This window comes from Bubalus bubalis, chromosome 11 (genome assembly GCF_019923935.1).
Source record: "Bubalus bubalis isolate 160015118507 breed Murrah chromosome 11, NDDB_SH_1, whole genome shotgun sequence".
NCBI classification, from domain to species: Eukaryota; Metazoa; Chordata; class Mammalia; order Artiodactyla; family Bovidae; genus Bubalus; species Bubalus bubalis.
In genome coordinates, this window is record NC_059167.1 from 77,589,507 (window position 1) to 77,601,894 (window position 12,388).

Here is a 12,388-nt window from a genome sequence, read left to right on the forward strand (position 1 = left end):
ATCCTTCAGGATTTAGGAAGCTTTAGTTCTGGGGTTCCTAAATCAAGCTATGCATGAGAACCCCTTGAAGAACCAACTCTTGGTCCTACCCTAGATGTACTAAATCTGCACTTGTGGGAGCAAGATCCCACAACCTGTTTAAAAGCAGTGATTCAAATGTAGTATATGTTTTAGAGACAAATGAAAATGCATTTACCTGATGCTGCACACGTGTGCTCAGTCACTTCAGTCGTGTTTGACTCTTTGCGACCTTATGGACTGTAGCCCGCCCGGCTCCTCTGTCCATTGGATTTCTGAGGCAAGAATACTGGAGTGGATTGCCATTTCCTCCTCCAGGGGATCTTCCAGACCCAGGGACAGAACCCGTGTCTCCTGCGGCTTCTGCACCGCAGGCAGATTCTTTACCACTAAGCCACTGGGGAAGCCCCAGTTCAGGAAATAAATAATTCTCAACAACATAAAGAAAGCTATGAGTCTATGCAAGTATTTTTATATTCATATATTTGGAAATTGATAAAGTATTCCTTTCTCTATCCCCACCTCTCACCCTCAACTGAATGTCAAGGGTCTCTCATATAAAATCTGAGAGAAAATGAGACCAAGGTGAACGAGTCCTTGCAAATAACAGCTTCCAGATATCTGACTTCAAGAGAATCTTTCTCTTTAGTCTCTCTCTGTACTCCTTTACCTTCCCAATATCATTCTGAGGATCTCTCAGAAAAAATTCAAAAGTACCTTTTCAATCCAAGAATTTTTCAGTCAAATCTGACATATAAAGGATGGGCAAGCAGACAGGCAGAAATCTTTAAGGCCTTCCTTTCATGTTCCTCCACGTCCCAACTCACCTCCCCATTGTCCTTGTCAATACTGTGAGACTCATCCAATATCCTATCCACCTCTACATAGTCTGGGTTGAAGGGCTCTTCATCCTGGAGGAATTATGAAACCAAACAATAAAACCAAAAAGATCACTGTCTAGGAAATTCACCCTTCCACCCAACCTTTAGTGGATATCCTTACTTCAAAATTTATTAAGAAAAAAGAAGGGAGTTCCCCATTTTCACCCTATCAAATCCTACACACTTACCTGTGTTTGCACCTATCTTCTCATGTTACCAGATCAAGTGTCACTACTCCTAACAGTGGCTACTCTCTCTATATATGCTTTGGATTTCATTCCTTCCTGCCTTCTTAGGAATCCCTCTCTAGGGCAATATTCCCATGTTCTACTAGTTCACATCCTTAAAAAGACCTCTCTGACTCTACATCCCCCTGCAACTATTCTTCTGTTCTGCTTCATACGTAAACTTTCCCAAGAGTTTTAAATACATAGTACCTCCATTTCATCACTTGTATACTTGTCCATTCATTCCACTCTTCTTTATACTTCCATCACATAATGAAACCACTCATCAAGGTCATTCATGATCTCCAAATTGCCAAATACAATGGAAACATGTCTGTACTCACCTTAATTTACAGCTACAAAGTAATCAACAATTCATCTTTCTCCCGAAAGCACTCTCTAGGCTTTTCTGAGACACTATATTCACTTTTGTAGCCTTATTTTGGTTTCACTTTTTGTTTTGGTCAATTCTCAGTCACCTTTACTGGCTCTTTTTTTCCTAAGTCACTGGTATCTAACTTTGGGTGATATCCCAAGATAAATAACCCAAGGCTCCAAAGAGAGATCTCAAAGAAACCTTAGGGAAAAAAAATTCTTCCTTCTTACGGCACTTTCCCACTGATTTTTGTGGCCTATCTTTTCCCTAGTATTTCTCCTATCACTCTGGCATAGTTATTAAGGCTTTAATAACAATGTATATGCTGATACATTTCAAATTTTAATTGCAGCCTAAAAAATCCAGTTTTGTATATCTATCTACTTGCTAGACATGTTACGGAATTTTAAACTTAACATGGTCTAAATTAAAATCTTGATTTTCCCTAAACCAGTTGCTTCTAAGATCTTCCATTCTTTAATACCTGTCTATGTAAGCCATCATACCAATTGCCGTCAATCCTACTTTAAAGTAAACTCAAATCTATCCCTTCTCTCCAACAACTGAAAGCACTCTGCTATAAAGCCATGATAATTTCTCATCTAGAAAACGTCAATGGCCTCCTTACAGCTCATCCTACTTTCACGCTTACTCTTCTCCCATTCATTCTCCAAAGTCTAGATGATCTTTTAAAGGTGAGAACTGGTTTATGTCTTTGGCTGTTTTAAATAGTCCAATGGTTTCCCCTTTTGCACTTAGAATAAAAACAAAACTAAAATGTCTGTAGGCACCTGCTTCTATCATATATAAATACCACCATGCTTTCGGTTCCTCATCCTGTCTCGGGGCCTTCATATATTGCTACTTCCCATGCCAGCGGTACTATTTACAGGTGCTTACAGCCTTACTAACTTCTTTTCATAATTCAGTTCTCAGTGAAGCCTTCCCTGATTATCCAAAGCAGGCATTTTTTAATGTCTTCCTATGCTCCTTCTTTGCTGGTACTTATCACAATTTGAATTATTTTAAAATCTCTCTCTCCCTCCCCATTAGACAGTGAGCTATATGAGAACACAGACCATGTGTGATCTGTTAACCGCAGTGACTAGCACATAAAACAATGAATAAATGAGTGATTGATTTAGCTAAATGACCTACCTATAAAGGCAAATCTGACTGGCACACAAGTCAGATTAGCACAGCTTGGCTCAATGGCCACAAATTATATATCTAGTATCAGCTGAAATGGGATTACAGTTTCACTGTACATTTCACAAATTAGGCTTTAAAAGAACATAGGCCAAAAAAAACACTCCACAACCCAATCATTATTTTATTTTCATATAAAAAGAAATTATAAAACCTACATGGTCCTACTTGCTCTCTCCAAGTGATGTGGAATATAACTCACTTATTGACAAATCTGGTTATATAAAGTTAACTTCATCAGATGTATTTGGCCACAACTGGCCTTTTTTTGCTGAAGCTATACATTATTCCTTCTTTCATTCTTCTTATTAGACCTCTTCCTCTTTAGGTCTTAAGAAACTTTGAAAAAGAATTCTTTTTCTCAAGGCACTTAGCATTAGATATTAAATACAGATTTTAAAAAACCCATTTTGGAAAAGATATATGTACAAAAAGTTTTCAAAGAAAAATGGAGTGTTAAAATACAGCTCAAGAGATTCTCACAGATGCTCCAGTACTTAACCAGTAGTAATACTGGGTGTAAGATATTAAAGTTCCTGTATCACTATTGCTAGTTATACTGGATTAGAAATTTGAGAAAATAAATGTTCCCTCTTAATGATATGGTTGCTTATGTCTATAGATAACATCAGTTGTTAAAGACTGACAATAGAGGGAGAAGAATGCCTGAAGTGGGCCAGATAGTTAATCATCTGTTTTGAAAATACTTCATGAATATCAAACAACTCAATTTCAAAACATTCTATAACTTATAAAAAGACCATATTTAACCTGGTAAAACAAAGCATAGGGCAATTAAATAAGGAGAGTCCAATGATCGAAATGAAACTTATATACCCATATATATAAAGCAACTATAAGTCTTTTGAACAGTCAGGGATAACCCCAGAAATGTATGCTTCTATGAAATAAATGATAAGCAACACCTATTCCTAATTACCTCATGGAAGAAGTGTCTCATCTGAGCCATTTTGGTTTTGAAGCGCTTTAGTTTTTGATGGATCCTCTTATCCTTCTCCAGTTGCGAGATGGTAGCCCATTCACAGTGCAGATAGGAGCTAAAGAAGATGGAAATAGTCAGCCATGGTATGAGAAAGTGGAACTAGTAAGCTAGCGTCTGAGATGAAGAGATTAACCAAAAGCAGACCTAAGAGTATATTGCTTCAATGGGGAGATAGTCTCTTAGATCAGTGCCTCTTCAACTTGATTCTTTACACCAACCACTTAGTCTAGGGCTGGCTTGAAAGTTCACATTTCTAACGGGCTCCCAAATGATGCTAATTCTGCTGGTTGATGGATCACACTGAGTAGCAAGGTCTTAATGTCAGGATTACAAGGGATTTTATCAGCAACCACCCTTACCCCACTTTTCTGTAGGCAAATATTAATCAGTCAATTTCTGAGATTCTCTCTGAACATTTTCCTCACTGGAAACAATTTGGGTGAGGAAAACTATTTAAAAAAAAAAAGGGACACATTCCCAATCAGGATAGACTATACAGGAGAACTTATTACAACCCTGTGGAATTTGGGGTGAAAAGCTTTTTGCACAGATCACGTACTAGTTCTTGTACTTGACAAAGAACTCTTCTGCTTCAGTATACTGTCCAGAAGGAAGCTGGGAAGAAAAAAATTACAGTTATTAATAACTCATTTGTCAAAGAGAATCCTTAATTTTAACACACGTGGTAGACTTTCATACCAAGAATAAAATATATCATCCAGGATATATCACTGACTAAAGGATTAAAGAACTTAATCTGGCATTCTAATGCTAGAAGCCTGATAGTTGGAGAAAATAAGCCCTTTCTGGATTTAAACAGGTAAGTGAAAGAAGGGGCAACAAGACAGTTCTTACTTTCCACCTAACTTTTCTCCACTATCTCTTGTAACTACATTGTAGTGATATAAACTGACATCCAAAAGTGCTCATTACATAAAGCCTGTAACTGTAGCATTATGGGCTAACATTGAAAACAGGCCTCACCTCCTTCTTCACAATACGCATAGAAAGCACTTTGTCTACAATGGCAGCATCTTCTTCACTGGGATTCTCCTGCAGGAAAAGATGCAGTCAGTCAAACAAAGAGATTGTGAGCAGCAAGACACACATCTCAAATTGCTTAAGTTCTCAGCTTACCACAAAGAACTGCATGGAAGGCAAAGTCTCGCCATCTGGTTCCTGCACTGGCTCAGGAAGGATAGGCTCAGTTTTGATTGGACCAGTTACATCCACTTCTTCTTCTTCTTCATCGTCTGTGATCTTTATATCCAGATCCTCTGTATATTTTTTTCGCTTAACTTGGCGGTTCGAGCGCCTCTTCTACAGGGGCAAAAACAGTCAAAATAACTGCTTAGGTCTCTTAAAGAGAAAACCTTTAAAACTATTTAGCTATAGTCATGTACTTAGATTTGACTCCAAATTCCCTAGGAAAAATCAAACCAAAAGATGATAAAGAGCTTGTTTATCAAATTGTGTGATGTTAAACCATGTAACTTATTCTAGTACTGAGTAAATATTAATTTCCTGAATTCTTTCATTATAGTATCAGAATCCATCTGAAAGTAACCTGGGTACTATTGGCAAGAGGCACTGAAAAACTGAAATAGAACTCTTTAAACTCTCTACCTGCAGGGTACAATGAACTTCACGCCAGGAGCAGCCCTGGAGTCCACTGGTACAAAAACATTGTTTCTAATTGTTTGTCTGTTTTGGTTCTAAAGTTTTGTTTGTTTAATAAATAGGATCATATTGCACATACTGTTCTGCTGCTTACTTTTTGTTAACATTTTTCTTGGAGATGTTTTCCATATCAATGAATTTCAGATCTACCTCATTCTTTCAAGTGGTTGAGCAAAATTTAATTAAATAATCTCAGTAATAGGTGCAGCTCATGATAAAAATTAGGAAGGATGGAAAGAAAAAATTATTTTTCAGTAATGATTATAACCCCTGGAAAATCCAAAATCAAATGAGTCATTAGAAGCAGAACTACTAAAACTGATTTGTAAATTCAATTTTAGTAGTTAGTAGTACAATTTAGTACAATCAATTGTACTACAATTGATTTGATAAATTTGCTTGGCATAAAGTTAATTTTTAAAAATCAATGGCATTCTTACATAGACTAAGCCAGAAAATACAATAAAAGAAAAATCTTTTTATGAAAAAAGATCATCTTAAGTATTAAATTTAGTAAGAAATAATGAAATACCTATATAAACTCCTCAATCACAAAATTTGAAAAACAAATTTAACAAAACTTTTAAATTCGATAAGCTGATTCTAAAATTCAACAGAGAACTAAACATATAAGCATAACCATAAAAATATGAAAAGGTATACTTAGCCTTATCAGATGTTAAACCCAATATAAAGCTATACTGATTAACACAGCTTGGTACCTCTCCAAGAGGAGATAAACAGATCAATGAAATAGTGTCCAAATATGGATTAAAATACTTAGGTGGATTTAGAACATGATAAAAATAGTACTTTTAATCAGTGAGGAAAAAGTGGATTATTCTATACATGGGATTGAAAACAAACCACTAGCCAAACAAATTTGTTTCTTGTATCTAGAGAAACAAATTTATAAAAAGATTGAATGATTTCAAAGTTTAAAAAAAGACAAAATTTCTAAAAGATGTGGAAAAATTTTTTTCTTTAAATAATCCTGGAGAAGTAGGAAAGGTGTTTCTGATAAAGTGACTGATCAATTTGATCATATAACTAAGAAAAAAAATCAATACAATAGAAATATGAGCAAATAACATGAATAGACAACTTTTGTAGGAAAATAACACGAATGGCTTTCAATGTAAAATGATGCTCACACTCACAATAAAATTGTTACAACTGAAAACTAAACTACTTTTTTTTTTTTGCATCTAACCGAGAGGCAAAAATCTGAGAGTTTGATCAAATATTTGAAATAGGAACTCATACATTGCTGGTGAGAGTATACACTGGCATGAAGAAAATTTCTATAGAACAAAATTTGACAATATCCATTGACCCAACAATTCCACTTCGAAGATATTATCCAACAGATAAATTTGTACATGTATACAAATCTCTGTGGGATTCTCTGGCGGCTCAGTGGTTAAAGAACCTGCCTGCCAATGCAGGAGACTCAATCTCTGAGTTAGGAAGGTTCCCTGGAGAAGGAAAGGGCAACCCACTCCAGTATTCTTGCCTGGGAAATCCCATGGACAGAGGAGCCTGGCAGTCCATGGGACTGCAAAAGAGTCACATACACTTAGCAACTAAACAACAACAACAAAGAACAACAAATCTCTGCCAGCATTATCTGTGGTAGTAAAAGACCAGAGAAAACCTAAATGCCCACCAACAGGGTTGCATTGAACAAATTATGCTATAGTCAAAAAATGGAATACTATAGAACTATATAAAAAGAATGGGGTAGACGAACAAGAATGAACAGTGAAGATGAGGAGCTGGAACTCTCACTGCTGGTCGATGTGTAAAATGGCAATCACTTCAGAAGGCAGCAGATTCTTATAAGGTTAAAAGGTCAAATGTTTACCCCACAGTCTATCAACTCCTGGCTATTTTGCTATGAGAAACGAAAACCTATGTCCACAAAGCATGTGTACCAAGACTATCCACTGCATCCTTACTCAAAACAGCACCAGACTGAACAAACCAAATGTCTAACAGAATGAATAAACACTGTGGTATATTCCTAAAGTAAAATGTTTCTCAAGAAAAAAAAAGGAATGAACTTCTGATACATCAACGTGAATAATTCTGAACACCACTATGCTGAAAAAAGTGAGACCCAAGAGTATATACTATGTGATTCCATTTACATGAAGTTTAAGAACAGGCTAAGTTTAATCTATGGTTAACAGAAATGAGCACAATTGTTGCTTATGGGGAGATGCGGGGGAGAGGATGGTGAACTGACTGAAAAGAGGGTACCAGGGAACCTTCTGGGATGATGGAACGTGAGGCTTCATTAAATAATTTCTCTACTTTGGTGTATATTTCAAGTTTTTCATAATAAAAAAGAGTGTGAGCCTTTTCCGGTGGTGATGACCTCCTCACGAGAACATGCCTCTCGCAAAGGATCTTCTTCATCCCTCTCCAGAAGAGAAGAGGAAACACAAGAAGAAGCGCCTGGTGCAGAGCCCCAATTCCTATTTCATGGATGTAAAATGCCCAGGATGCTATAAAATCACCACCGTCTTTAGCCATGCACAAACAGTAGTCTTGTGTGTTGGCTGCTCTACTGTCCTCTGCCAGCCTACAGGAGGAAAAGAAGGCCTACAGAAGGATGCTCTTTCAGACGGAAGCAGCACTAAAAGTACCCTGTATCAAGATGAACGGGAAACCATCCCAATAAACACGTTTTGGATACAAAAAAAAAAAAAAGTGTGAGGAAGAATGGGCTAGATCTATCTTTTCTAATAAAGAACTATATTCAAGATACACTGTTAGAGAAGAAAGTACAGCACAGAAGAATAGGTATGGAATACTAACATTGAGTGGAAGTGGAATTAGAGTGCTTGTGAAAGCAAAGAATATTTCTGGAAGGATACACAAAAGTAATAACAGAAGTTACATCTGGGGAGGACAACTGGGGGACTGTGAGGCCTCCGCTGCCAAGACTGGTATTTGAGGAAACACAATTAGGTCAATTAATTGTGTTTCCTCAAAGTCTGACATTAAAATCCTAACCCCCTAGTACCTCAGAATGTGACTGTCTGGAGACAGGGCCTTAAAGAGGTGATTAAGTTAGGGTGGGCACTACTGGATCAGTGCCCTTAAAAGAGGAGGGAATCTGGCCACACACAGAGACAAGAGGGACACACGCACTGAGGAAGACCACTCGGGGGCACAGTGAGGAGGCGGCCTCTGTAAGCCATGGAGAGAGGCCTCGGAGGCAACCAGACCTCCCGATCCTGGACTGCTAGCCCTCAGACCTGTCAGAAAATAAATTTCTGTTGTTTAAACTATCTAACCCGTGGTATTTTGTTATAGTAACCCTAGTAAATTAATATACCACTTTTTAAATTTTATTAATTCTTGTATTTCTTGTATTACAAAGATTTGCCTTCAGTTTGTGTTTTAATTTTATTTTTAATTGGAGGATAATTACTTTACAATGCTGTGGTAGTTTCTGCCATACTCACTTGGTGTTTTGATTATATAACACTTTATTTAACTGTTTATTTAACAAACATATATAACTCTTACTATGCTCTCTTACCTAAACACTGTTCTATGTGCTTTGTAAACATTTACATTTAATCCTAACAACTCTACTTAGTAGATATTACTATCTGTACTTTAGAGATGAAGAAATTGAGACACCACAAGGTTAAGTAAACTTGCCTTAAGTGACAATATTAGTAAATACTAGAGTTAACATGAGAACCCAAGAAATGGTCTTGGTCTTAAACACTATGTTATTTAGAGCATTTTTTGTTGTTGCTACATATGCATAGTTTTTATATAGTAAATATATCTCTCTCCCTTTATGACTTGGCAATTTTAATACCCTCCTTAGAAAGATCTACCTAATTTTTTAATTACTTTTAAAAACTCATTCACATTTTATAAAGGTCCATGATTTCAATTTTTACATTTTGACCTTTGATTAAACTAGAATTCATTTTTATTAAAGAGTAATTCAAGAAATTCAGTTTTATTTCTTCATAAATGAGTAGTCATCCTAACATAATGTGTTAAATAATCTTTCTTTCCATTGATTTTTATTTATTTTATTATCTTTTTTCTTTTTCTTTTTTGGCTGCACCATGTGGCTTGTAGTATCCTAGTTCCCTGACCAGGGATTGAGCCCCGGGCCCTCAGCAATGAAAGTGTGGACTTCTAACCACTGGAACACCATGCAATTCTCTCCACTGGTTTTAAATTGCCTTTTAACTTACATACTAATGTCTCAAAACTATCTAGATCTGTTTCTAGACTCTGTTATTTTTCACTCTGCTATTTCTTCTTTAAACTCTTGGTAATTATAATTTCGTAATATACTTTAATGTATGTTAAATCTAGCCTTTGCTTCACTCTCCGTTTCAAAAATGTCTTGGCTATCCTCACATGTTAATATCCCCCAGAAAAACCCAAGTCTCAGTTTGTCAATGCAGTGAATATATATTAAGGAAGAGGGGAGACATTTATAAAGTACTGACAGCTAGCGAGGCACCTGAGGTTTGTTTAGTCCAAACCTCCACTTTCAGATAAGGAATTTAGATATAGCTAAGTAAACTAGCCAGACCCATTAGAGCTACTCAGAAGTACTATGGGTATCCTGAATCATTAATAGCTTCTTCTTTCCATGGTTGGAAACTAGAGTCAAAGATGGTACCATAAGGCAACAGAGACAGAGGACTAAAGTTGTTTTGATCCAGCTTTTTTTATTCTCTTCCCAATGTTTCTCATCTTTAAAAGGTAGCAAAAACACTGTGCCTTAAGCACCCCAGTTCACAGAGTCAAAACCCTAAAGTGCAGAAGAAGTAATGCACACAGGACAGCTGGACTGTTCTAAGGAAGACCAAAGTACTAACATACCCAAAACAGCAACTGCAGCATAACTGCATACCTGCTTAATCTCTGAAACACTGGAATTTGAAAACATGACTACTGAAGAGTAATATGCATTTTTAGAGTAATACATGTTTTGCCTAAAAAATAAATAAATAAAATTTAAGACATGACCATGACCAGGTTTTGCCTCTTTTACTTTTTAGGCCTACCTCTGGTTTAGAAAAGCTGTTGGAATATGCATAGGCTTATGGTCTCTCATTATCTATTCCTGGTCTGCCTGTCAGAAGTAAACAGGATCTTTTCATCAAGTTTTTTAGGGATTCTTTTACCTGAATGCTGCTTTCTTCATCTTCCCGGGGTGATTGTGCAGGCATGACTTCTACATCTGAATTATCAGATGAGGTATTACGTTTTCTCTTCTTACCCACCACAGGAGTGATGGTGCTAAAAAGGAAAAACCAAATTCAGTTACAGTGAAGGCAAGGAAAATTTAGGAGTAGAAAATAAAATTAATCTAACCTATCACATATGAAACCTCCAGGCATACTGCTGCTGCTAAGTCGCTTCAGTCGTGTCCAACTCTGTGCGACCCCATAGACGGCAGCCCACCAGGCTCCGCCATCCCTGGGGTTCTCCAGGCAAGAACACTGGAGTGGGTTGCCATTGCCTTCTCCAATGCTCTAGACATTCAGTCTGGGGACATATAACTACTGAGTAGGGTGTTTGAAAAAAAAGAAGATATTGGGGTTTTTAAACAACCAGCTGGCTTTTACACCAGATTTGACAAATTTTTGCTACCACTGTATTCACAAATACCTGAATGAAGGTAGCATAACACAGCAGAACCAGTTCCTGACTAAGAATTACAAGGCCTCGTTTTAGTCCCAGTTCTGTCACTAGCTTGGCATTGATTTTCTAACTAGCAAACACTGATGATAAAACCTAGTGTGATAGCTGTTGAAGATCAAGTAAAATAACAGATATGAAACTTGCTTTCTTAAGCTAAAAAACCCTGTACAAATATAAAGCATTATTATAATTACACCACAAAGTCCAAGCATCTCAGGGAGTAGAAGCTAGAGACAAGGAGTGAAGCTACAAGACATGGAAGGAAGAGAGCACACTCGACTGTGGCAAGAGTTATGTGGCAAGCCATGGTTCTGTCAAGACTGCTTATGGCTGACAGTGGCTGCTGAAATCTTCTCCAGTTCACATATGAAATGCAAGAACAGGGCAGCTATGTCTGCAGCAGCTCTCTTTTACCAGCATGGGTCGTAGGGGGCTAGGGAGAAGCCTTTCACACTACAGTGATACAAAATCAGGAAGAATACAGCTTTTACACATGACTCCTAACTCAAGACTGGCTGTCTTTCCCAGGCCTTGATGTTCACTTGGGACAGAGAAGAGAAAGGACTTATTATTTTCTATGACAGATCCCCTTGAACTCTGTAGGTGCTATATACAGAATGAATTTAAAAACAGGAATTTAAACATATATGCACTCTCCCCAAACATCCCATCAAAACAGCAAAGGGTAGCACTCACTTTAGCTTACTCTTGCCCTTGGTTTTGGAGGTACCAGATGTTTTGCTCTTCTTTGGCTTTTCTTCCTTGAGCCTCTCCCCACTGCTCTTCTTCCTGCGTTTCTTTTCACCTTCCTCCTCAGGCCTGACGCTAGGCAGCTCATCCTCATTCAGGACGCGAGGTATGTTCTGTTCGCCCCGAGCACGGGCCCTCGCGATGGCCTCTGCTACAATCCGATTTGCTTTCTCTTGCTTCTTTTGGTGTTCCAGCCTACGGTTTTCCTCGATTCCTGTCTTGCCCCCAGTATGGGGAGCAGAACTTGCTGGTGAGGACAGAGCTGCCACTTCACTGGCACTGAGAACTTTAACTACGGAGAGCCCAGAAGAGGCCCCTTGGGAAGAGCCGGCCTATAGAAATAAAGACACTACAGTTCAACATGCTTAGAGCTAAAGGACCTGAGTAAAACAGCCCTGAAGCACACAGACTAGAAATATTAGTTCTCTAATTCCTTAAGAATAAGACTCATATCAAGTCTTACTGAACCTAGAGGCACACTTTTTTAAAAAAAGTATTTTTTGGTGGGATGCGGATGAGAAAATGCAATTGTGCCAAATTA

General features: G+C 37.6%; 1 protein-coding gene and 1 pseudogene across 7 annotated transcripts in view; one reads left to right on the plus strand and one right to left on the minus strand.

The window, feature by feature from the left end:
- Nucleotides 1–12,388, minus strand: part of CHD8 (chromodomain helicase DNA binding protein 8) — a 58,838-nt gene that overhangs the window by 24,604 nt on the left and 21,846 nt on the right. For all 7 annotated transcript variants that reach the window (XM_006062090.4, XM_025296044.3, XM_025296040.3 and 4 more), the window contains exons 4-10: nt 11,794–12,179; nt 10,578–10,692; nt 4,852–5,034; nt 4,699–4,767; nt 4,274–4,329; nt 3,652–3,769; nt 846–929 (exon numbers count right to left, since the gene is read on the minus strand). In XM_006062090.4, the coding sequence (XP_006062152.2) occupies nt 846–929; nt 3,652–3,769; nt 4,274–4,329; nt 4,699–4,767; nt 4,852–5,034; nt 10,578–10,692; nt 11,794–12,179 (1,011 nt within the window). The remainder of the gene's footprint in view (nt 1–845; nt 930–3,651; nt 3,770–4,273; nt 4,330–4,698; nt 4,768–4,851; nt 5,035–10,577; nt 10,693–11,793; nt 12,180–12,388) is intronic.
- LOC102401209 lies at nt 7,768–8,112 on the plus strand (annotated as a pseudogene).